This window comes from Carlito syrichta, unplaced genomic scaffold, assembly GCF_000164805.1.
Source record: "Carlito syrichta isolate Samal-C Ts95f unplaced genomic scaffold, Tarsius_syrichta-2.0.1 Scaffold303153, whole genome shotgun sequence".
Lineage (NCBI taxonomy): Eukaryota > Metazoa > Chordata > Mammalia > Primates > Tarsiidae > Carlito > Carlito syrichta.
This window is the reverse complement of record NW_007247249.1, coordinates 855,092-878,898: the sequence shown is the minus strand read 5'-3', so window position 1 is coordinate 878,898 and position 23,807 is coordinate 855,092. Positions and strand designations below refer to the sequence as shown.

The 23,807-nt window shown below is 40.9% G+C and overlaps 1 protein-coding gene across 1 annotated transcript in view; it reads left to right on the top strand.

The window, feature by feature from the left end:
• Positions 1-23,807, top strand: part of APLP2 (amyloid beta precursor like protein 2) — a 71,175-nt gene that overhangs the window by 34,355 nt on the left and 13,013 nt on the right. Inside the window, exons 2-11 of the mRNA XM_008057889.2 lie at positions 1,653-1,826; positions 2,701-2,824; positions 12,110-12,222; positions 13,314-13,507; positions 13,917-14,125; positions 15,276-15,443; positions 18,748-18,878; positions 19,812-19,886; positions 21,633-21,791; positions 22,663-22,791. Coding sequence (XP_008056080.1) covers positions 1,707-1,826; positions 2,701-2,824; positions 12,110-12,222; positions 13,314-13,507; positions 13,917-14,125; positions 15,276-15,443; positions 18,748-18,878; positions 19,812-19,886; positions 21,633-21,791; positions 22,663-22,791 — 1,422 coding nt within the window. The 5' untranslated portion in view covers positions 1,653-1,706. The remainder of the gene's footprint in view (positions 1-1,652; positions 1,827-2,700; positions 2,825-12,109; positions 12,223-13,313; positions 13,508-13,916; positions 14,126-15,275; positions 15,444-18,747; positions 18,879-19,811; positions 19,887-21,632; positions 21,792-22,662; positions 22,792-23,807) is intronic.

The window sequence follows — 23,807 nt, the reverse complement described above, 5'->3', positions numbered from 1 at the left end:
GTGGATTCTTTTTTTTGAGTTGGAGTCTCACTCTGTCGCCCAGACTGGACGTGCAGTGGCCGCTCCCGGCCACCGCAGCCTCGACCTGCTGGGCTCTGGCGATCCTTCCGCCTCAGCGTTCCAAGTAGCCGGAATTACAGGCATGCGCTACCACGCCCGGCTGATTTTTTGATTTATTGTAGAGATGAGGTCTCGCTGCGCAGGCGGGTCTTGAACCCACGGTCTCAGGCAATCCACTCACCTCAGCCTCCCAAAGGCACGGGATTACAGGCTGAGCCACCGAGCCCGGCTAGTTTTACCATTTTTAAAAGCTGACTTAATTGTTATTTTGAAAGAAGTTTTGCATTAGGAGACACTACAGAACTCTGTTATGGTTATAATCATTAATAATGCCATGTTACTAGCTGCAGAGATGCCTATGCTTTTCTAGTGCATGATACTTTGTGGGAGCCTTACTGTCATATTTCTCACTCATAATCTCTGAGCTGTTAATGGTTAGATCTTGCAAAAAGGGGAATCGACCAAAGAAAGACTTTACGGAATAGTTTATTTTTATTCAACATGAGATAAAATTGTTCATGAAATTCCTTTTGGTGTTGTGTCCATGAATGATGCCATCACACATTGAATAATGTGAACCAAACTTGACATCTGCCTCTTCCTCTTCCCTTTATATCTAATTTGTCACACATCTTTGCCCATTTTGTGCTCTGTGATCTCTTGAATCTTTCTCTTCTTCATACTACTTTAGCCCAAGCTACCATTATTCCTCTCTTGGACCTTGCAACTCCAGCTTCCTGAACTATTTCCCTGCATACACTTTTGTTTCTGTTCAGTCTATTCTCAGCCACCGGAGAATCAGAGCTGCAGTTTGACAATAGTAACTTTGTGTTAAAACCTCTCAACACTCCCAGTGATAAGGACTGAAGTTCTTTCTCGGTCTAAAGATTATCTAGTCTGGTCCTGGGTGACTTTTCTACCATCTCTCTACCTCACTAGCATGAGGGTTCTTAAAGGGCTATTCAAGTGTCTATCTGATCACTTCCCTACACAAGATTCCCTCATCACCTCCCTACACAAGTGTAGGTCAGATTCCTTTTTTATGTGCTTCCTCAGCACTGTCCTTTTCCTTAGAACCTCTGGAAATGTGGTCACACTTTTTTGTGAGTTTTGACTTTTGCATTAGAACTTCAGGAAAACAGGCCATGACTTTTTGCTTGTCCTTGTATCCTAAGCACTTAGCACATTACTTTACAAAATAGTGGTTGCTCAGTATAATTTTATTGTGTGAATAAATTAAGTAAAATTATTGGAACTTTAGTCATTCCTTACTTTCACGATTTGGTGTAAGGGAAATGAAAAGTTCTTGAATTAGAGCAGACTGCACTGGGTTATATATTCTGAAGTTAGAAGTATCCCAGGCACGGAATGGGGAGTAAATTAGATTCCCTTTGACTTTTCACTTGGATCATATACATCCCAAAGGTCATTTTTTATTCTGTTCTAGCTCCTGGAAAAAAGATTTTTTTATGAAGATAAAAATAGTAAATAGTAAAGATATTTTAAAGACCAATTCTGTCACACACCACTGAATGACTGTACTTCTGTGGCTTTTGGGGTAAACCTGAACTTTTCCTCCCCCCCTTTGATAGGCTCTTGCAGCCAATGCTGGAACAGGATTTGCTGTTGCTGAGCCTCAAATTGCAATGTTTTGTGGGAAGTTAAATATGCATGTGAACATTCAGACTGGGAAATGGGAACCTGATCCAACAGGCACCAAGAGCTGCATTAGAACAAAAGAAGAAGTTCTTCAGTACTGTCAGGAGGTAAGAGCATTGCCAGAAAGTTAAAACCACTTTTTTTTCTGGGTCATGGTTGAACCTGTTTACCTTAGAAATAGATACTTTATCATTTTTCTGTTTTGACCATGACCAAGGTGCTAATAACTGGAGACCCAGGCCCTTTGTTTCTAAATGTATAGTATGATTGACACCACTCAAAGGCATTGCCAGGCTTCTGCAGTGTTCCTTCCTTCCTTGTCCTGTGAGCTCTCAGCTCTTTAAGGAAGGAATACTACAGAAGCCTGGCAAGTACCTTAGAGGCCCAGCCTGGTTCTTGTTTTTCCACTTAGTGTGGGACGATGGAAAGCAAAACAAGTTGTGTGTGCTCATGTTTTCTACTTACTGATAGAAAGCCACTAGTTTTATAAATAATCATCATGTCAGGTCTGATTCAATTTTTGGGTCAAAAAGAAAAGGATATGAGATGTTATAATTTCTTACCAAGACCAGCATACAAGGCCAGGGGTGAAGTATTGTTCTATAATTTTATTAACAGACATTTCCATAGACTTGCCTCTGAAGTGTTTTAGTTCATGAACTCAGCAACTTACACATACCCTATAAGCAAACTTGACACCTAATGGATTTGTTTCAGGCTAAAAGCTTACTGCTTTGTTTATTCTGATTCTCTTTTAAAAGAGAATTCATGAGGTGGTCAGAAATCTAACCTGTCAAAAGAAGACTGTTAGTTACATTGTCTTTTTACTTGATGACTTCAGTTGGAATCAGGGGTAGTGGAGTGGAACTTCAGATTTATAAGGGTAAGGGTAAGGGTAAAGGCCAAGTACAGGTAGAAACTCATCCTTACTTGGAATGTCCATCAGCAGGTCAATTTATTGTGTTTTCCTTTCCTTAATAGATGTATCCAGAGCTACAGATCACAAATGTGATGGAAGCAAACCAGCCAGTCAGTATTGACAACTGGTGCCGGAAGGACAAAAAGCAATGCAGGAGTCACATTGTTACACCTTTCAAGTGTCTTGGTGAGTGTTCTTGGTTAGTTTTCAGGAAGTGCCACCATCCTCCTGTTTTTAAATTTAATTTTCTCTTGACTCACAGTGAAATATGTATGTCTGTTAACAAGCTGAGTGCTGTGTGAATTTATTGGCGGAAATTTCTCTTTGAGATATTTACTGTTTCTGGTGTCAATGGTCAGCCTTTTTCAATGATTACTAACTCTGCCTTCCCATTGTGGGCCTCCTTCCACCTTTTGAGGATGAACCTTTTCTGTAGTACTGAATACGAGTGCTACCCACAGAGCAACCCAGCTTTGCCCTTACATTAACAACTCAATATTAATGTTTTTCAATGTTAGTTGTGAGGTATAGAAGAAAGCAACCCAAGAGAAAGAGTCTTCTTTTCCTTTACTTCATCCTGCACACATTTGCACTATTATACCAGACCCAACTTTCTGTAGTTTTCAGGAGAAGGAAAAGTGACTCATAACAACTGGTGGACAGTCCAGGGTGCCAGGGCCAGGTCCTCTGGGACCTGCCATTCTGAAGGGTTTGTGACTGTGAGGGGTGTTTTTGTTGTTGGTATTAACATCCAGAGCCAATGTGAGTAAAACGATGATGGTTTATTACCCAGAAACAGAGTTGTTGCTTCAAATGCTTAGTGAATTTATTCTTAACCATTCATCACCTGACACATCCAAATTATACTCACATATCTGTAGTCTGGATGATTGAGGAATAGATTGGTCACAGAAACTTAAAAGGGCATAGCAATCTATTTTAGATTAGCCACAACAGGAATTAACATAGATATAGCATTAACACAGACATCCTGAGTGGTTTTGTAGATATGATTGGAGAGTCTCCACCCTCCCTTCATTAAAACCTTTCCTTAAACTGCTGATGGCAGCAAAATGGAATGCATTGCTTTTCTCATTCTCACATGTGGCAAGGAGCAATCTCCAACTAACAGGAAGAATCAGCACCTAAATGACAGTATTTAAAATATGTAGCAATTAACTTTATTTTTTATTTTTATTTTTTGAGTTGGAGTCCCAGTCTGTCACCCAGACTAGAGTGCAGTGGCCGCTCCCAGCCACCGCAGCCTCAACCTGCTGGGCTCCAGCGATCCTTCCGCCTCAGCCTTCCAGGTAGCTGGAATTACAGGCGTGTGCTACCACTGCCAGCTAATTTTTTATTTATTGGAGAGATGAGGTCTCACCAAGTTTCCCAGGCGGGTCTCGAACCCACCTGCTCAGGCAATTTACTCACCTCAGCCTCCCAAAGCGTTGGGATTACAGGCTAAGCTACCGAGCCCGGCTAATTAACTTTATTTTAAAAGCTGGGCATGGTGGCTCCTACCTGTAATTCCAGCATTTTGGGAGGCTGAGGCAAGAAGATTTTTTTCATAGACCAGTCTGGGCAACATAGTGAGACCTCATCTCTACAAAAAAATCAAATTAGCGGGACATGATGGTACCTTCCTATAGTTCCAGCTACTCAAGAGCCTCAGGTAGAAGGATCATCTGAGCTCAGGAGGTCAAGGCTGAAGTGAGCCATGATCATGCCACTGTACTCTATCCTGGGCAAGAGAGAGAGAGAGAGAGAGAGAGAGAGAGAGAGAGAGACCCCAACTCAAAAAAAAAAAAAGCATCAAGTAGAGGAAAGAGGGATATTGTATATGCTTAACTATTTTAAATTGAGTGTCTCTCAGTAGTGGGAGATTAGTTGAAAATTTTGCTGGGTACTATGGTTCATGCCTGTAATCCAAACACTTTGGGAAGCAGGGGCAGGAGGGTTGCTTGAGCCAAGTGTAGTGACTTGCACCTGTAGTGCCAGCTACTCTTGTGGCTGAGGCTGCTGTGAGCTGTGATTGTGTCACTGTACTTCAGCCTGGGCAAGAGTGAAACCCTGATTTTAAAAAAAAATTGTGTGACGTAGTGTAAGGATGTTCTTCCATACCATTTAACTCTGAGAAATCTCAGGATGTGAGGTTTATTAATTCTTTATGTAATTCTCAAACTATAAGTGAAACAAGATTAATCTCGAATATTTGTATTTGTAGACAATAGGTAAAAGTACTTGAAATCATTTATTTGTTTTGCATTCTTCTCCCCAAAGACTTTGCAACCTAAACTTCCTCCTCCTGTTTGTCTTGTTACTTCCTGTCTTCATTCCCCACCCAGACATCTATCTGCATGGGAGACCTCTGATTTTTTTTTGATATCCTTCATCTCCCCACATCCAGTCGATTTTTGAGCCAGCCTGATTTTTACCTCTTAAAGGAGGGGTATTAGCCATGATTCCCAGACTGTGCACTTAGGCACTTTAGGACATTGCAGTAAACTCACAGGACAGTGCAGGACATTTTTGGTTTTTCAGAGGAAACAAAGTAACATCTGCCAGGCATTCCACTAGCTACTAGCTGGAAGTAGTTTACATTTTCAGCATGAGAACATGAATTTCTTGTGGTGACCTTATAACTTTGTGAAGCTAAAAAATAATGTTGAAACTCCTTAGTATGACCTGGCCTATGCTGAACTCTGCCCTGCTCTCTACTACTCTGCCCTGTGCTTCAGCTTCACCAGCTCTGAGCACCTTCACACCAGCCAGTTCTCAGTGTTTGGAGCAATTTTTCTCTGCTTACTTTGCCTAGAAAGTTCTTCCTATAAGACTTAACTCTGAGGATGCCACCTTTAAAGAAAGCCTTTCCTGGTCTTATTTTCTGTGCAGATATCTAGAGTGCTCAACTGCTCTTTGCTGTTGCCATTGTACTTATCACACTGTACAAGGATCGTTTATAGACCTTTCTCTGACTACACTGTTAACATCTGAAAGCAGGGACCCTGTTTGTCCCCTCTGCACCATGATAGTGCCTAGAACATAGGATATGTTGTTTATAGTAATTACAATACCATAGTTGGTGTGCAGCAGAAGTTTTTTTTATTGCTTTATTTTCCAGATGATAAGTGTAAATTTTTTAGTGCATTACAGAACCAAGTAATGAAATTACATTGTTACTAAATGCATAAAAGACAATTTAACCGTAAGTCATTCAGCACTTTCTTTGCATTGTGATCAGTGAATAAAGCATTGTACAGTCTGGTGTTACTTCATTTAGTTATTCATGTTCACCCCAGCAACCATTTGGACAACTTCCTAACCACTATGTAGAATTATCCTTTGGAATTTTTAAGTAAGTACAGTTGGCCTCAGCCAAAACTAATGAGGGACAAAGTGACTGGAGTTTAAGGGAAAGGAGTAGGAAAGAAATACTGCCAATTCTTCCTTGTTGTCATTTAGGAAGATTTTGATGTCTCTTTCCTCCTTCCACCATCCCCTCCCCTTCAAGTACCCAGGCAGAACTGACATTTGTTAATACCACTTTCTTTCCATTGACTCATTAGAAATCCTTTTGGTGATAGTCTTTTAGAGTTGCTTTTTTAAATTAAAAAATAATCTCAGATTTTCTGAATGGTTACAGAAATAGCCAGATTTAAGATTTTCCAACTGTTAACATCTGATTCATGTGATAAAATTAATCTTATCAATCCCTCCCCCCACTCATTCTCTACTGGATTTTTTTTTTTTTAAATCTGAATCATTTGGAAGTTGCAGACATGATATCCTTATGCCTTAATACTATGGTATGTCTTTTTAAAAAACAAGGAAATTCTTCTCTACAACCATGGTATAATCATCAAAAATTAGTGTTTTCCTAGGCAGTATCTAATTGATCCAATATCTAATCTACAGACTCTACTCAAATTTCACCTGTTGCTGTAATAACATTCAGGATCTAATTCAAGGTCACTTGTTGCATTTAGTTCTCTCTTTAGTATTTTCGTGTCCTTTATGACATTGATATTTTTAAAACTACAGGCCAGTTACTTAATAGAATGCCTTGCAATTGGGATTTGTCTGTGGTCCTTTTGATTTATGCATTTTTGAGGGGAATACCACAGAAGTGTTCTTTTCATTGCATCATATTGGGAGTTGTATGATGTCAATTTGTTCCATTACCAGTTGTAATGTTTATCAGCTGCCTAAGGTGCTGTCTGCATTCACTTACTTTATTATGTACACTGTGTCCAGATTTGGCCAGTGGGAACTTTATGCTGGTTCCTGTGTCTTTTTAGCATGTTCCTTTCATTCTTTGGACTTCCTTACTTTCTGGTACTAAAGAGTCATGTGCATCCTGTATTTTCCCTGCTCCACCCTGGAGTCTGTTAAAAACTAAATCTGGGCATTACGTGTTCTTGCTAATAGGAGGATGTTATTGCTTCTAGGCCTACTCAGCAAATAGAGCTAGGAGATATATGTGTATATTATATATACAGACACAAATCTGTATTTTTATACCAATCCATGTGCATATATCAACCATGAGCTCATAGTGAGATCTACAAGTCCAGTATTCTTAGTATATTTGCTTATGTGCTCAATACCTCTATTTAATCAGTCTGTGCTTTTTAAAAACAGGTTTGTTGCACTATAATTTACATACTATAGAATTCACCCATTTTGAAATTAGTAGTTTTTAGTATATTTACTTAGTTGTGCAGCCATACACAAATCTTTTAATGTACAAATTATACTAAAAATTGATACAGTAAAAAGAGTCTTGTACATTTAATTCACCAGAAGTAACCACAGTAAGTCCTTATATACATATTTAAGATGAATACCACATGTTGGAGAAATGATAGAAATATGGTTGGCTTCAGCCTTGAAAGTCTCTGTAAGAAACTGCTGCTTAGCATACACAAAGCATAGATAGGCTGAGGAGAGTGAAGAGATGTGGAACGGGAAAAACAGGCTCTGTAATGATTGGGTGCCTCTATGAATTGGTTTGGATGTCCCCGGGTTCTTAACACTGTTCTTGGGCACTATTTGCGTTTGCTTGTTGTTGTTTTGCGGTTGAGGACAATGGTATGTCTTGATCACACTTGAAGGCAGTTTCAGAGTGAACATAGATTGCTGGCAGTGTTCACATCCAGTTTGGTGTTGTACTGACTGTAGATGGCTGCATTCACTGCACCATTCAGCTCTGCCCTCTTCTGAGAACATTGTGCCCATCAGCATGACTCTTTTAAACTAGTGTATAGTGTATTTGATGGGAAGCTATAGTTTGGTCTTCCCTCTTAATAAAATGAACCTTATATCTCATATTACTACTAATTGACTCCTGGTTATCTATTAAAATTTAAGTAAATAGGGTGATCCAGGTAGGATGAGTTGGTGATGTGTGAATAAGCAAAACTGCGGGTATTTTGGGGGAGATGAGTTTTAGTCATCTCTGACATCTGTATTTATTGGCTTTTGTACTCAAGATAACTTCATAATCCATGACTGTTTTTGTTTTTGTTTATTTTTGGATAGAGATAGAGATACTGTGAGTGTTACCGCAGTATGAAAACTACTAAAAAAGTTCCCATTTAATACCTGCTTTAAAACCACAGCTGGTCTCGGAAGCTTTGGGGTACAGTCTTCAGCTGCTATACTTAAGGTCTGTTGGAGCAGCTCACTTGTCCGTTGCAGGTGTCCCTTTATAAGACTTCTAGTCTTTGAATTCATAATAGCACATCAACAATTCACCCTGTTTCTGGTGTGGACCCTTATGCAAGGTGAATGTTTTGCTCTTGAGAATTAATCTGAACCCTTGACTTCTCAGAGCCCTGTTTACCTGAAAGACATAGCAGTGTGTACCAGAACTCATTATGTTATATAAGACTCTTTTCTGCCTCCTGGGTTCAGCTTCTAGGAGCCTTCCAAATGACATGCTTTTCCTGTTTGCAGCTAGAGAGTACATTCTTGTGTTTTAAAATTCACATTAATAGTATCATACTGCACCCAACCTTTTACAACTTGCTTTTACTTTTTATACCATTTTAGGGTTTATCCAAGGTGTTATATAGATTTAGTCAATTCATTTTAATCTGTTACATAGTATTCCCTTATATTTTAAATTTTTTAATGTTTCCATGGAATATATATTTGATAGTGAAATTGCTGCTTAAAAGTTTTTTTTTCTTTTTCTTTCTTTTTTTTTTTTGAGTTGAAGTCTCACTCTGTTGCCCAGGCTGGAGTGCAGTGGCACGCTCACAGCCACTGCAGCCTCGACCTGCTGAGTTCAGGTGATCCTTTTCCCCGGCCTTCCAAGTAGCTAGAACTGCAGTCGCGCGCTCCCACATCTGGCTTATTTTAAAATTTTTTTCTAATGCTATAGTTGAACATACACAAGTGAGGTTTTACATATTAAAGTGCATTAACTATTGCTTAACTGTACATTTCTTTATGACTTTGGTTGTATATTTGTTTTGTATAAAACTGGTTACTCAAGATTTTATTTTATTTTATTTTTTGATTTGGAGTCTCACTTTGTCACCCAGACTGGAGTGCAGTGGCTGCTCACGGCCACTGCAGCCTCAACCTGCTGGGCTCCGGCGATCCTTCTGCCTCAGCCTTCCAAGTAGCTGGAACTACAGGCGCACGCTACCACACCTGGCTAATTTTTTTGATTTATTGTAGAGATGAGGTCTCACCAAGTTGCCCAGGCGGGTCTCGAACCCACGGGCTCAGGCAATCCACTCACCTCAGCCTTCCAAAGCATGGAATCACAGGCTGAGCCACTGAGCCCAGCTCTCAAGATTTTAAAATAACAGTAACATCAAGACTTAGAGCTAACACATTGCCTACTCTGTTTCAGTTTCTGTTTTAAGCTTTTTATGTGTTGTATAGATTAGATCATTTAATCCTCACAAGAAAGGTAAGAAACTAAGGGACAGAAAGGTTAAGTAACTTGGCCAAGATCACTCTGCCAGTAGTGACAGTGGTGAGATTGAACCCTGGCATTTAACCCTATTGCCATTCTCTTAAGTATATGTTTTTATTGTTTTTTGTAATAAATGAACAAATGTAAAGATGGCCAGTTCATACTGAATAGTCATGTTAAATAATGTGAGTTGGTGGTTGGATGTCAGAATGTAAGTAATTTCTACTTAGATTGAGTACCAGGATTGCTGCTTCTAGTAGAGGTAGATTCGTCTACCATTTTTGTTGTTGCTATTTTTAAGCATTGATTGTAACTCCAGTTGATTGCTAAAGCTTGTATACAGATACTACCTCCCCTATAGCCCTTGGGGTCCTCATGGGCAAGACTATTTCTAACTTACCTTTGCATTCCTGCTTTAGTGTCATGGAGATACATGACCCTACAATTTTCTATTCTTTTAATATTAGTGCTAAGAAACCTAACTGCCATGTTTAACACTGTTTTTGTGTGGGGATATTTTACTGCTCCAGTTTGTCATGTCAGGAGCACATCTCCCCACCGCCCCCAACAGATCAGCCACTCTCCTTCTCTTACCAGTTGCACAGTAGAAGGACTGGCTGCTTCAGTTCCCAAGACCGAAGCATGAGGCAGAGCAAGGCTGTGGGTGGATCTACATAGACTTTCCACTGACTAAGCCCTAAGACCTTTCTTGGACCACATTACTTTCTTATTATATTTTCATTTTCCCCTTAACCTCAGAGGTTAGCCTGGCTGCTTCCTTTTTCCCTGCCCACACTTACTGCATCTCTCCATGAGCCAGGCATACATCCCTCTATCTCTTTTCCTCTATTTGATCACTGTGTGGCACATATGGCAGATGCATGTGCAGTACAGACTACAGACTCCTGCCTTATACTACTGAATAAGAGTCTCTGGAATAATCTGGTGATACATATTTTTAACTTTTTATTAAACAAATCTAAACATAGAGGCGATGATTCACTCAGCCCTCATGTACCAGTTACCCACCATGACTCTATCAGATACCTTTTTTTCCCCTGTAAATAAACAGTTATGTGTATTTTTCTCTCAGCTTTTTTGGGGAAAGTTTTAGAAAATGTAAATAATGAGTACCTCTGTACCATTTATCTAGATACTCCAATTTTACCTGAACCCCCCCACCACCCTGCCCCGTGTGTGTGTGTGTGTGTATGTGTGTGTGTGTGTGTGTGTGTGTGTGTGTGTTGTAAAACCATTTGAAAGTAAGTTGGGGCATCATAACAGTTAATTTCTAAATATTTCAACTTGTTTTTCCTAATAGCCAGGGACATTCTCCTATATAATGACAATACAATTATCACACTTTTGAAATTCCCCTAAGTGGCCTTTGACACTTCCTTTAAAAAAGGATCACATATGGGCTGGGCTCGGTGGCTCACGCCTTTAATCCAGGCATTTTGGGAGGCCAAGGTGAGAGGATTACCTGAGCCCATGGGTTCGAGACCAGCCCGGACAACTTGGCAAGGCCTCATCTCTACAATAAATCAAAAAATTAGCCCGACATGGTGGTGCACGCCTGTAGTTCCAGCTTCTTGGAAGGCTGTAGCGGAAGAATCACTTGAGCCCAGCAAGTTGAGGCTGTGGTGGCCGTGAACATACCACTGCACTCCAGTCTGGGTGACAGAGTGAGATTCCAACTCAACAAAATAAAAAGATCACATATTACATTTGATCTAGAACAGTGTCCCAGTCTTTTAAAAAAATCTTTCATCACAATGATATTTTTTGAGTCTAAGCCTTTACAAAAATAAAACAATATCCTTGAATTTTGATTTGTCTTATAGTTTTATGCTGATTAGATTCTCATGCTATATTTTGGCAGAAATACTGTGTAGGTGATATGGTCTTCTTAGGACATCAAACATATCAGTTTGTTCATTATCGGTGATGTTAAATTGGTCATCTGGTGAAGGTAGTTGTGACAGAGCTTCCTATTGTAAAGGCACCTTTGCCCCTTTGTAATCATTCATTGGTGATTCTTACCTGATTCATTTATTACAATGGTGATTTGTCTAAAGTAAGATTCATGTATACTTCAGTAGGACACCCAGTCTTAATAATTTCTTGGTCATTTTATTTGAATAGATATGGACAGAAACAGGGATGTGAAAGGCTAGTATAGTATGTGAGCTCAGAGGCAGGGCTGTAGCTGTGTGTGTTTGAGGTATCCTGGAGGGGGATCCTATTTATATTCTCCCTGTCATTTGTTGCTATGGTCCTGCAATGGGACTGCAAGGGATTGCTGTTGGGAGGTTTTAAAAAGTCTTTGCATCGTGACTCTGACAGATTGCTGAGTTCTTGTGGCTGCTTGCCTAGGGCTGTACTGTCCACTTGGCCTTTGAAGATATGAGATGTACGCCTTCTTATATGTGTTACACTGCTTCTGGCTATATAACTGTCATAATAATCTGCAGCTAGGGTCATTTTCACCTTGAATCATGATCAGATTTGCTTCTGACAAAGGCTGTCTTTTCCAGTGGGTGAATTTGTAAGTGATGTTCTGCTGGTTCCAGAAAAGTGCCAGTTCTTCCACAAAGAGAGGATGGAGGTATGCGAGAACCACCAACACTGGCACACTGTAGTCAAAGAGGTAAGAGAATGGATGGGAACAAGTCAACTGTTGAATCTGTTAAAGAAAGTAGCATTTTTCTCCAAATCTCACCATGCTTTTAAGTTAACTTTCTTTATTTCCCTTTTATCTCTACAAGATATACAGTTCCTTCTAGCTTCTAAATTAAAAATATTTGTGAGAGGAGTAGATATTTGTGTAGACAGAAATATAACATTGAGGGTCCAACTTCTAAAGTTAAGGTTGTTAAAGAAGTTGTTGAGCAAAATTAATGTATGCTGCCGGCGGGGCTCCCCAGAAGGTTGTCTTATGGTATGAAAATAGCCAGTTATAGAAAATCTGGGTCTGTACATATGCACAGACAAGATTAAATGCCATTTCATTTTTCTGGTGAAGAGAAATACCCTTCCTTATTATCTGTAATTAAGTTGGTTTTTCAGTCTTCCTTTGGTCAAATTCTAAAGCAGGAACTTCACCAGTGATGACTATAAATTAGTGTTGACCACCATTAATTGGTGTTGATAATTACTAGAAGAAACTCTTTTTTCCTGATTTTTTTCGAAGTTTGAGCTTTCAGTGATTTTGGACCAGTTGATATTTCTCTATTGTTAAGTGAAATTTGTAGTCTTAAAATAACAGAATCGGCCGGGCTCGGTGGCTCAGCCTGTAATCCCGCGCCTTGGGAGACTGAGGTGAGTGAATTGCCTGAGCCCACGGGTTTGAGACCCACCTGGGCAACTTGGCGAGACCTCATCTCTACAATAAAAATCAAAAAATTAGCTGGGCATAGTAGCACGCACCTGTAGTTCTAGCTACTTGGAAGACTAAGGCGGAAGGATCGCCGGTGCCCAGCAGGTCAAGGCTGCGGTGGCTGGGAGCAGCCACTGCACTCCAGTCTGGGCGACTCAGTGAGACTCTAACTAAAAAAACAAAACAAAACAACAACAACAAAAATAACAGAATCACAATTTTTTGATAGAATATTTGTGACCATAAGAGAAAACTGCCTAGTGCTTTGATAAGGATTTCTTTGTATGAGGCTAGGGGTCAGGGAATATTTGACTACATTTACTCTGGAGTATGTTCTGATGTGATCTGTGGGTTTCCTTTAGGCATGTCTGACTCAGGGAATGACTTTATATAGCTACGGCATGCTGCTACCCTGTGGAGTAGACCAGTTCCATGGCACTGAATATGTGTGCTGCCCTCAAACAAAGATTATTGAATCTGTGTCAAAAGAGGAGGAGGAGGAGGAAGAAGAAGAAGAAGAGGAGGACGAAGAAGAAGATTATGATATTTATAAAAGGTAACTCTTGTCCTGAGCTGTGAAATCATTTGCCTTTTTGTTTCCCTTTCTGTGAAAGTGGCTATTGGCTGCTGCTGCCTCCCTTCTGGATGAGATGGCCATTCCTTTATCATGCTGGAATTGATTCAGCTTGCATTTCATTTTAGTCATAGCTGATCACAGGAGGACCTGTGACTTTTGGCTTTATATCATTCTGGGAGGCATTATTTTCTGCAGGTTAATGTAGCCTGTGTTCACTAACTCTTCCCTTTTGCTGATGTAGCTAGGCTGAGGGCTTTAGTGGCACAGTTACATGCGAGCCAAGCTTATTTCCTGTCTCTGTTTTTGTGTTTCAGAATAGGGAAGGGAACCATTGTTGTGCTTTGCGCATAGGAGGTATTAACCTTGCTTTTTTCACTGTGGCCTTTAGTGAATTTCCTACCGAAGCAGATCTGGAAGACTTCACAGAAGCAGCTGTGGATGAGGATGACGAAGATGAGGAAGAAGGGGAGGAAGTGGTAGAAGACCGTGATTACTATTACGACACTTTTAAAGGAGATGACTACAATGAAGAAAACCCAACTGAACCCAGCAGCGATGGCACTATTTCAGACAAGGAAATTACTCATGATGTCAAAGGTAACCAATGTAAAGCCACAACTTTAAAATTCACATGGTAATGATTCACTTAGACTTTTGTATTGCACTTAATGCAGGTAAGTAAATCACAGAAGGAAAGGTGGTATTGCCACACTGAAAGCGAGTTCAGCTCTCCAGTGTGGTGGTGGTGCTGCCTTAGCAGTGGGCAGGCATGTACATCCAGGGAGAGGTGCAGGACTGAATTACAGAAGAAAGTTTGTGTTATAAGGATTTAATTAGAGGACAGGGACTAGGGAATAAAAGAGACAATGTAGTATACCCTTCAGCAGGATTTGTTCACATTTAGCCTAAAATGTTCTCTTCCCAAAGTGAGCTCCCCTCTTCAACACCACTCAACCTGGTCTCCTAGAATGGAAATAGCTTTCTTGGGTTTTCTTTTCCTGAGTGTGTTCCAATATGTAGGCTGCCCTATTTGTCCAGCTGTTTGTAGCTGCAAGGGTGAAATTTATTGATCTACTGGTAACAATTGTGGCCTGTAGTTTTTTTCATCTTGTCAGTTAAAACAAGAAAAAGTTGTAATAGTTCCTGAGCCGTTTAGATTCAGCTTCTTGCTGATTGTATATTTGAAACCAATAAAGAACTGAAGAATTATTTAAGACCCAACTGGGGGGAAATTACTTAACCAGTTTAGACACTTATGATTCACCTTAGAGAATGTAAAAATGGAAAACACTTGTCCTTTCTAGATGCTGTAGTCTTTACTAAGGGTATCACTATAAAGCAGTCTTTCCACCTGCATTGTCTCTGTTGGTCCTTGAAACCTCAAAAAGACAAACTAGGCAAATATCTCCAGTTAACAGATTAGAGAAATGTGAGGCTCACAGAGCTATGAGACAAGGAATTTATCTATGTCACCCTAAACATAGATCTAGACTCCATACACTACCAAAAAACATATTTATTCCAGTTCCTAAGTGCCTTTACTACATGGGAAGTAACTGCGTCCTCAGAATGGCTGGCTTGAGCTGGAGATATGGGTCACCCAGGGCCTTCAGGCTCTGTCCCATCTTGGCTTCCCCCCTCACCTACCCACCCCCATTGCTGGCCTATAGCATTTTGAAGCATTTGACACGACTGCCTCTGTCCTGACTGCCTCTGTCCTGCTGACACTCTGACCATTTCCACACAGCTGTCTGCTCCCAGGAGGCGATGACGGGGCCCTGCCGGGCCGTGATGCCTCGTTGGTACTTCGACCTCTCCAAGGGAAAGTGCGTGCGCTTTATATATGGCGGCTGCGGCGGCAACAGGAACAATTTTGAGTCTGAGGATTATTGTATGGCTGTGTGTAAAGCGATGAGTAAGTCCCGTTTGCACTGGCCCTGTGCAGCAGCACTGTCCTGTCCGGCGTTCTGTCTCCCGCTGTCCTCGTGACTGCGTCTGTGTAGTGTTCCCTGCCGACTCAGGTGTTTGCTGTCAGTCGTTTTTCTCCCCTCATCTTTGTGCTTTCTAGACCTAGGCTTTGCTTTCCTATTGGAGTTGTAAGCTCAGTCCCCCATGTCCCATGCTCACTATGTGTCTGGTGGTGGTTGGTGGTAGTGGTGTGTGCCTGCCTTGGTACAGCCAGGGGCTTGTTTTTTCTTATCCGGCCTGCAAGCTCCTGGGTGCTTTAGTGTTGGTTGGGGAGGCAGTGTGCCCTCAGCTGTCTGTAGCTGAAAGGCATCAAAGGGAGAGCAGAATAGCTGTGAATTCCAGACTTTGCCTCTCCTTCTTGTCTTTGAACTGTCCTGTCCCTGGCCCCTATACTGCATGCCAGCTGACAGGATGCCAGCCCTCCAAAGAAATGGCAATAGGAGTACTTTTAGAATATTGAAATCTCTTGCATTATGCACTCTAGGGAGAGAGCTCTGCAGCCAAGTGGTAGTGACTCATTCTGTTTCTCCAATATATTTTGGCAACACTGGATCACATAGAGTTTTAGGAAGTGAGAGAATTTCAGTTTGTGTGTTCTTTGGTCTCCAGGGAAGTTCATTGTTTCAGTTGAGTTGGGTTTATGCTAGACAGAGGTAGGAAAAGAGTTTCCCTTTTCTTCATGGTCACTCTTTTTCCTTTTTAAGACACTATCGTAACTTGCAGAACTAACCTATGAGTTAGAAAAATCCTCAGGCCAGGCATTTTGCTCCTACTCTGGAGTGGAATAATAAGTTGCTGCCTATTCCTGGTAATTTGCTCCAAAGGTTTTTGGCTAGAGCTTCTGCTAGTTTTTCATTCAGATACCTTCATGTTTCCTCTTTCTTTCTTCTCCCAAAGGATCTTTAAAATCTTAATGTAACATGGTATGCTTTTGGTGCATCTGCTCCAACTCTGGGAAGACTTTTTTATTTGATACTTGAAAAGTTTTAGGGAACTTTGATAAATAAACCTTAATTATTCAGGAAAGATTTAAAGATAGATGTTATTGTGATATTTGCTACTTTGTAAAACTATTCCTACTTAAGGGGCAACAAAACACTATTTTGGGTTAAAGCCTGAGGAATCTCAGGTGGCAATTTCTATTGAAGGAAAAGCTGGGCAGTGCTGGAATACACAGTGGAGTGGCAGATCTGTGCATCCTCCATTGGCTGTGGCTCAGGTGAGGTTTGCCTAGGAGAAGCAGTGTATTCGTGTTCTTGTGGGGCTCTGGCTGGTGGGCCTACAGGTCTAGAAGCATCAGATTTCAAACTTTAGTGGTAACGTTTCTGTCCCTCTTTGAAAGGGCTGAGGCCATTGGGTGTGCTGGCTTTGTACGTTCCACAGGGAGAGAGACTGTGATCTGATCTGAACCCTTTGTGTCTTCAGAACTAAACCTTTCAGCCTGCTGTCTCTTTCCCTTCTGGTCCCAGGGAGGGTGGAGTCAGCTGTGTTCTGTATTATCTTTATCCAGCTCAGTTCTATGAACCAGAAGCTCCGTCTCCAATGTGTTAGCCTTTATACTGCAGGTGTATGTCACTGAGATGACATGCGGGTAGGCATGATGGACTTCAGTGCTTGGAATTCTCCTTCACTGAACTTCTGAGTATTTTGGGGAATGCTGTTTGCTAAGCTGTATATTCTAATTTACTTCCTATGAAAGCTGGATATTGAGATCCAGGACTCAGGTATTCTTTACAAGATTTTAGTTACAGTTTTTAGGTTTATTAAATAAAGGGCAGGATAAAGAAAATATACTTCTGACAGAAAAAGTTGAAATGACTGGTTAATTTGTAGCTATATTCATCAGTTATGCAGTTGTGTTAATGTATTACAATGATATAATTCTGGCAATTAGGTGAATGTGCTTCTGGGTTAAAAGTTAGTTGGACCTTGGCATTTATTCTCCACTTAGCTCTAAAATCATGTCATGATATATTAAGCAATTTTGCACCATTGTTCCCCAGCTTGGAAAATCTTGTGTGAATGAATCTAATAAGCACTTCCTTAGTTAAGTCTGGAGAGGTTGATTAGTAAATTTGCTATCTCAGTCCTTCCCTTACCAACCTACACTCCATTGTGCAGACTCACTTGCTTGAGCAAGTAAGAGCTTGTGCCTGACTAGCAGTGGGTATCGGTTCCAAGGGACCTGTGCTCTAGGGGCCACTGGGAAGGCCAGTTGGTCAGTGTCATGGATCAAAAAGTCTAAGTTGTCTTCCCATCAGTGGAAGATGTCATTGCCAAATAAGCACCTTAGTTTCATCCATTATTCCTGTTATTGGTGATGGGGCTAAGAGTCCTTCAGTGATACAGAAACTCAAAATTATAGCTAGAGTGTTTTGGACTTTCTCTACCCTGCCTATATGCAAAGAACGTTCAGTTGATCCTGTTTCCTGATGTAAGTTATGACCTAAAGATAACCAGAAGATGGCCAGGCTCGGTGGCTCAGCCTGTAATCCCGCACTTTGGGAGGCCAAGGTGAGTGAATTGCCTGAGCCTGCGGGTTCGAGACTCGCCTGGGCAACTTGGCGAAACCTCATCTCTACAATAAATCAAAAAATCAGCTGGGCATGGTAGCACATGCCTGTAGTTCCAGCTACTCGGAAGGCTGAGGTGGAAGGATCACCGGAGCCCAGCAGGTCAAGGCTGCAGTGGTTGGGAGCGGCCACTGCACTCCAGTCTGGGCGACAGAGTGAGACTCCAACTCAAAAAAAAAAAAAAAGGAAAAAAAAAATAACCAGAAGAGAGGAAGGTACCTGAGTAATAAGTTCCTTTAAAAATGGGGAATTCTGTGGAAGTTTTCAGCCTTCATCTCTGTTTGGGTGCTATCAGGGCTGAATAGCAAGGTGGCTATTTTTTAGGTTTTCAGGTTTCAAGCTCTGGAGGAACAATGTAGAAGAAACCATTTCTTTTTCTGCCCTGAAGTTCATAGTAGATGCCTCATTGGTGCTGAAGATACCAGGAGTTTGAGCTACCAATAAATTGCTATATTAGCATGGGCTGACATGGTTGATGAATATTATGCAAGGAAGATTGCCCACTGTAATCTAATAGAGTAAAGTCTTGGCAGACAGCAGCACCCTGCACTTTTAGCCTGCTACACGGCAAATTGAGTCCATCCTGCAGGTCCTGAGCTGGGTTTTCGTCCTAGAGCACAGTATAGTTTTATAGTACACCTGATCCCAAAAAGAATGTCCTCTGTAATTTTGTTTCAGTTCCCCCAACTCCTCTGCCAACCAATGATGTTGATGTGTATTTCGAGACCTCTGCAGATGATAATGAGCATGCTCGCTTCCAGAAGGCTAAGGAGCAGCTGGAAATTCGGCACCGCAATCGAATGGACAGGGTAAACCTCAGCACTTCCCTCATCTTCATGGTGTTTGGTTTGGGGTAACTTGGTTTTCATAGTTGAAGAAAAGTGACCCATCCCTCTAGAATGTCATGCTAATGTGTAAAGGACAGATGCGATAGGAGAATATTGGTGGAGCTGCCTTCTTGGTGGACTAGTCCTTCTTCCTCACCCCCTACCAACAGGATGATATAATTACCCTCTGAGGCTTAGCATGGTAAGCACATCCTATAATTATTATCTACTTACTATTTTATTTTAAAGAAGGAAATTTTTTATTACTGTCATAAATAGAAAATTAGTACCATTTGCCTTGAGAACAAGGTAACTGTACAAATATATTAGGTGAAAGTAAACATGTATTAATACATTCCAGCTAGATACTGTTGCCTACTTAAGATTCTGAGTCTTAAGGATGTTTCTTTTCCTTGAAAGGATTTTAAGAGGTAGAGCAGCAGGAGCACCAAAAAGTACAACTTTTCTTCTAAATTTACTTAGGAGTGACAGAAAATTGAAAAGGGAATACCTTGCTAGAACTAAGTAGAACTAAGCTCCACCCAAAATCACACACATCACCCATGCTGGGCTTACACTTTGGGAAATGCTCATTATTTTGCTTGATCCACATCAATTCTGAAAAGTAGGTATTAACCTCAATTTTTTTGGTGAGGAGTCTGTAAGGCACAGAGACTTTTAAATAACTTGCTCAAGGTTATGTAACAAAGAGGCCTTGAGTCTGTATTTGGGAATAGATGAGGCCTAAAACTGTCTGAGGTAGTAACAACCCTGGGCTCATAAGGGATCATATGATCGGTTTTCTTTTGCATAGTTTCTCACATTAGATTTAGTGCCTGGCAGTATTTTTGGAAAATGGGGGTGTTGTTTCAGAAGATTATTCTCTGGTGATAGTATTTTTGACCCTTGTTCTAGGTAAAGAAGGAATGGGAAGAGGCAGAGCTTCAGGCTAAGAACCTCCCCAAAGCAGAGAGGCAGACTCTTATTCAGGTAAGACGTCTTCTCCAGAGACAAAGCTTTCAGCTTGATCATTTGAAAGTACGACCAGAGCCACGCTCCCAGGGAATTAGAATTTAGGTGAGGCCTTTTTTTTTTTTTTGAGTTGGAGTCTCACTCTGTCGCCCAGACTGGAGGGCAGTGGCCGCTCCCGGCCACCGCAGCCTCGACCTGCTGGGCTCCAGCGATCCTTCCGCCTCAGCCTTCCAAGTAGCCGGAATTATAGGCACGCGCTATCACGCCCGGCTAATTTTTTGATTTATTGTAGAGATGAAGTCTCACCAAGTTGCCCAGGCAGTCCACTCACCTCAGCCTCCCAAGGCGTGGGATTACAGGCTGTGCCACCAAGCCTGGCTGAGGCCTTTTTTCTTTTTCATCTTTAGCATTGCTCACCTATGGTAGAATGAAACCAAACCCCCATCAGAACATACCTAATTCATGCCAGGAGGTAACCTTAGCTCAGCTACTGTTTTTTAATTCTGCTTTCTTGGTAAAAGGTCCTCTGTGGGGCTGGATGCGGTGGCTCACACCTATAATCCCAGCAAAAAAAATTCCTCTGTCATCTTCATTCTTAGGCTGTGACTTGTTTTTTTAGCAGAACTGAATTCTTGTTTTTGTTTGACTAATTAAAAGTCAAAAGATGACAGAAAAGTAAAGATCTCTGATAGAGTTCACCTCTAACTTTGAAAGAATATAACCTTAAAATCACAGCAGTAAACTGCATTCCTTTTCAATAGAAGAGAGTGTTTCTAGGAATAAGGATAGCAATTTACAGGACTAATTTGGTTTTATAGAAGTGGTTACATTTTATGTTTAGCTGGAATCCTTCTCCTCTCATATTAACACTTTACTGGAAGAACTTTGCTTTTTTAGTAATTGATTAGAAAATCTAAGAGCTTTAATTCCTATGTAAGCCAATGCATCTTGTCTAGGGAAATTTAGTCAGCCTTAAGCATTACGTATAAACCTGGTCAGATCCCTCACAGATAACTTGCCTTTTGCGATTATAACAGGAATAGGAATACTTCAGCATAACTAACCACATTATGGATTATGTTTTTTTGTTTGTTTGTTTGTTTTTTGAGTTGGCGTTTCACTCTGTCGCCCAGACTGGAGTGCAGTGGCCACTTCCGGCCACCGCAGCCTTGACCCACTGGGCTCTGGCGATCCTTCCGCCTCAGCCTTCCGAGTAGCCGGAATTACAGGCGTGTGCTACCACTCCCGGCTAATTTTTTGATTTCTTGTAGAGATGAGGTCTCGCTGCCCAGGCAGGTCTCGAACCCGTGGGCTAAGGCAATCCACTCACTTCAGCCTCCCAAAGGCACGGGATTACAGGCTGAGCCACCGAGCCCGGCTGGAATATGTTTTAAAATGCATCTCCTGTTTGCCAGTGGTTTCAGGATTTGGAAGTTGGTACCTTGCTACAATGTGAATGGGACAGTATTAGTATTCCTTTTCTGGTAGTGTGCATTAAGAAAACAGGCCTTGGGATTGCAGCACTAGCAATTTCAGTTATGGAAATACTGAAGAGTCTCTGTCACTGAAATTTAACTTACTCTCTTTATAGACGGGAGTAATTATCCTGATAGAAATTGAATAAAGTATACTTTGATCTTACCCTTTTTCCACTCTCTGAACCTGTTACTGTCTTGTATATGGCACTCGAAAGAAGCATTGGGGTCTACTTAGACTTTCTTCAGGTGCCACAAATTATATGTTGTTCCTAATGTCTTGGTTTAGCACTTCCAAGCTATGGTTAAAGCTTTAGAGAAGGAAGCAGCCAGCGAGAAGCAGCAGCTGGTAGAAACCCACCTAGCTCGAGTAGAAGCTATGCTGAATGATCGCCGTCGGATGGCGCTGGAGAATTACCTGGCTGCCCTGCAGTCTGATCCTCCGCGGGTGAGTCGTAGTCAGAGCTGAATCATTGATGAATCCTGTCATCTGGGTTGCCTGCCCTGAAGTGGTGTATGTATGGAACCAATGTAAGACACACAGATCAGTAAAAGTGACATCTTAATGACAATTTCTGGCAAAGCCGAAGGTAAGAAAAGCTTACAGAGGAAAAGATATTATATTCTAGTATCTGCATATACAAGCTTAGCATTACATCACTTGATGCCTGTGTATGCCACCTGTGATATGGAAATATTTCACACTAGAATAGTGTAGCCTCAGGAAATTGGTTGATAACTATCCATTATTGAATTTTCTGTGATAGGCTTCCTTTTAGAAAGTGAAACCATACTTTCTGTGAATGAAGACTTTTGAACCAGTTCTATTGTAAGTAAGATTATGAAGAAAAGGGTAAAATAATTTATTTTGAAACTCTTATATGAGTGGTCTCAAGATATTTCATCCCTTTACATAACCTGCTTTGCTATGGGGCATTTGAAAGTATTGGAAAGGATATCTGTAGCCTTCTTAAGTAAGCCAGTTAAAGTCTTTTCTCTTCTGGGTGGCACAGAAGACTACCTAGATTGCAGTTCAGTTATCAGAGGCTAAGCCAGGAAAGAGGACAGATCAGAGGATTCTGGAAAATACTGTTTGATAAAGAGCCAATATAACTTTGAAACTTAGTTTTTGCTCTTTTTCCTAGATAGTTTTTTGGTTACTTGGTAAACTCAAAAAGCTTTTAAAATTACAGCTTTCATTTTTGTGCCTAGCTGAGCTTTACATTCATAAGTGGACTTTTTAAGCTTTTGCTTTCCTGCCTATTTTCAATTTTCTGGTCTCTGGATATTGAAACAACAGTTCTCCTTCTCTTCTGCAGCCTCATCGGATCCTCCAGGCCTTGCGGCGTTATGTCCGCGCTGAGAACAAAGATCGCCTGCACACTATCCGTCATTACCAGCACGTGTTAGCTGTTGACCCAGAAAAGGCGGCCCAGATGAAGTCCCAGGTATATTGCACATAGCTGAAATTGCTGCTATGAGAGTATTTCCGGTGGACGTAATGACTTGACGAATAGTTGCATTGCTTAGTTGTGCTTAGTCCTTAGAAGATGATTTTTTATTTCCAAAGACATTCGGTACCTGAATTGGCTTTTGCAAAAGTGATATTTTTGAGATATCTTTTCTATTTTATATTAAGTACATTGTACTTAAATAATTTCTAAATTGGTTTTTATGTCTGATTTTTTATTTCTAATTTAGAGAATTGCCAGAATTAATACTTAAAATTCTTTTCTAGGCAAATATATTTTAAATGGGTCTCTTTTCTTGGTTTGTGCTTTATTGTTTCTATTTAGACAGACCCCTTTTATATTGGGTTTTGCCCCATGCTGGGTCCAACTTAACTTTACAATCATCTATAGAGGTTTTCTCCCAGTTCCCCTTCCTACTATTTGTCTATATATTAACTTGAGTTTTCCTTTCTTATGTTCATCAACATGAACTTGTCTACAAGAGTGCTGGCTTCATTTTAAACCAGAAAGTCTTGTAGCTCAGCCTGTTAGTTTTTCTAGAGGGTCTTATAATGAAACCACTTATTTTATATTCTCTTATAAATACAGTGGTGTGCTGACTGTGAGTACCCATGTTCATGGGATGCACTTACAGCACGAGTACTTGCCCATGAGCCCAAAAACTCCCCCTCCCAGCAACTTATCTATTAGGATTATGAGGTACTTTGCCTAGAGGTCTTAGGAGTTTTGGAGCTGAGTTTTGCTCCATTTGTTGGGCTGAAGTTTGTGTGTCCCTGTCCACATGCCAAACTCTGTACAGCAAAGCTGAATCCCTTGAGTAGCCTTGAGCAGCTCACAAGCTAGTGTAGAATTAGTAATGATAAAGATGAAGAATGATGTTCTTAAATATACGAAGTTCACTTGAGAAGCTGCATGTTTTGAGAATATAAGAACTCAGGCTTCTAATGAGTGGGAAGAACGTGGAAAGAGGCTGGGTCGGGTGATCGCTGTGG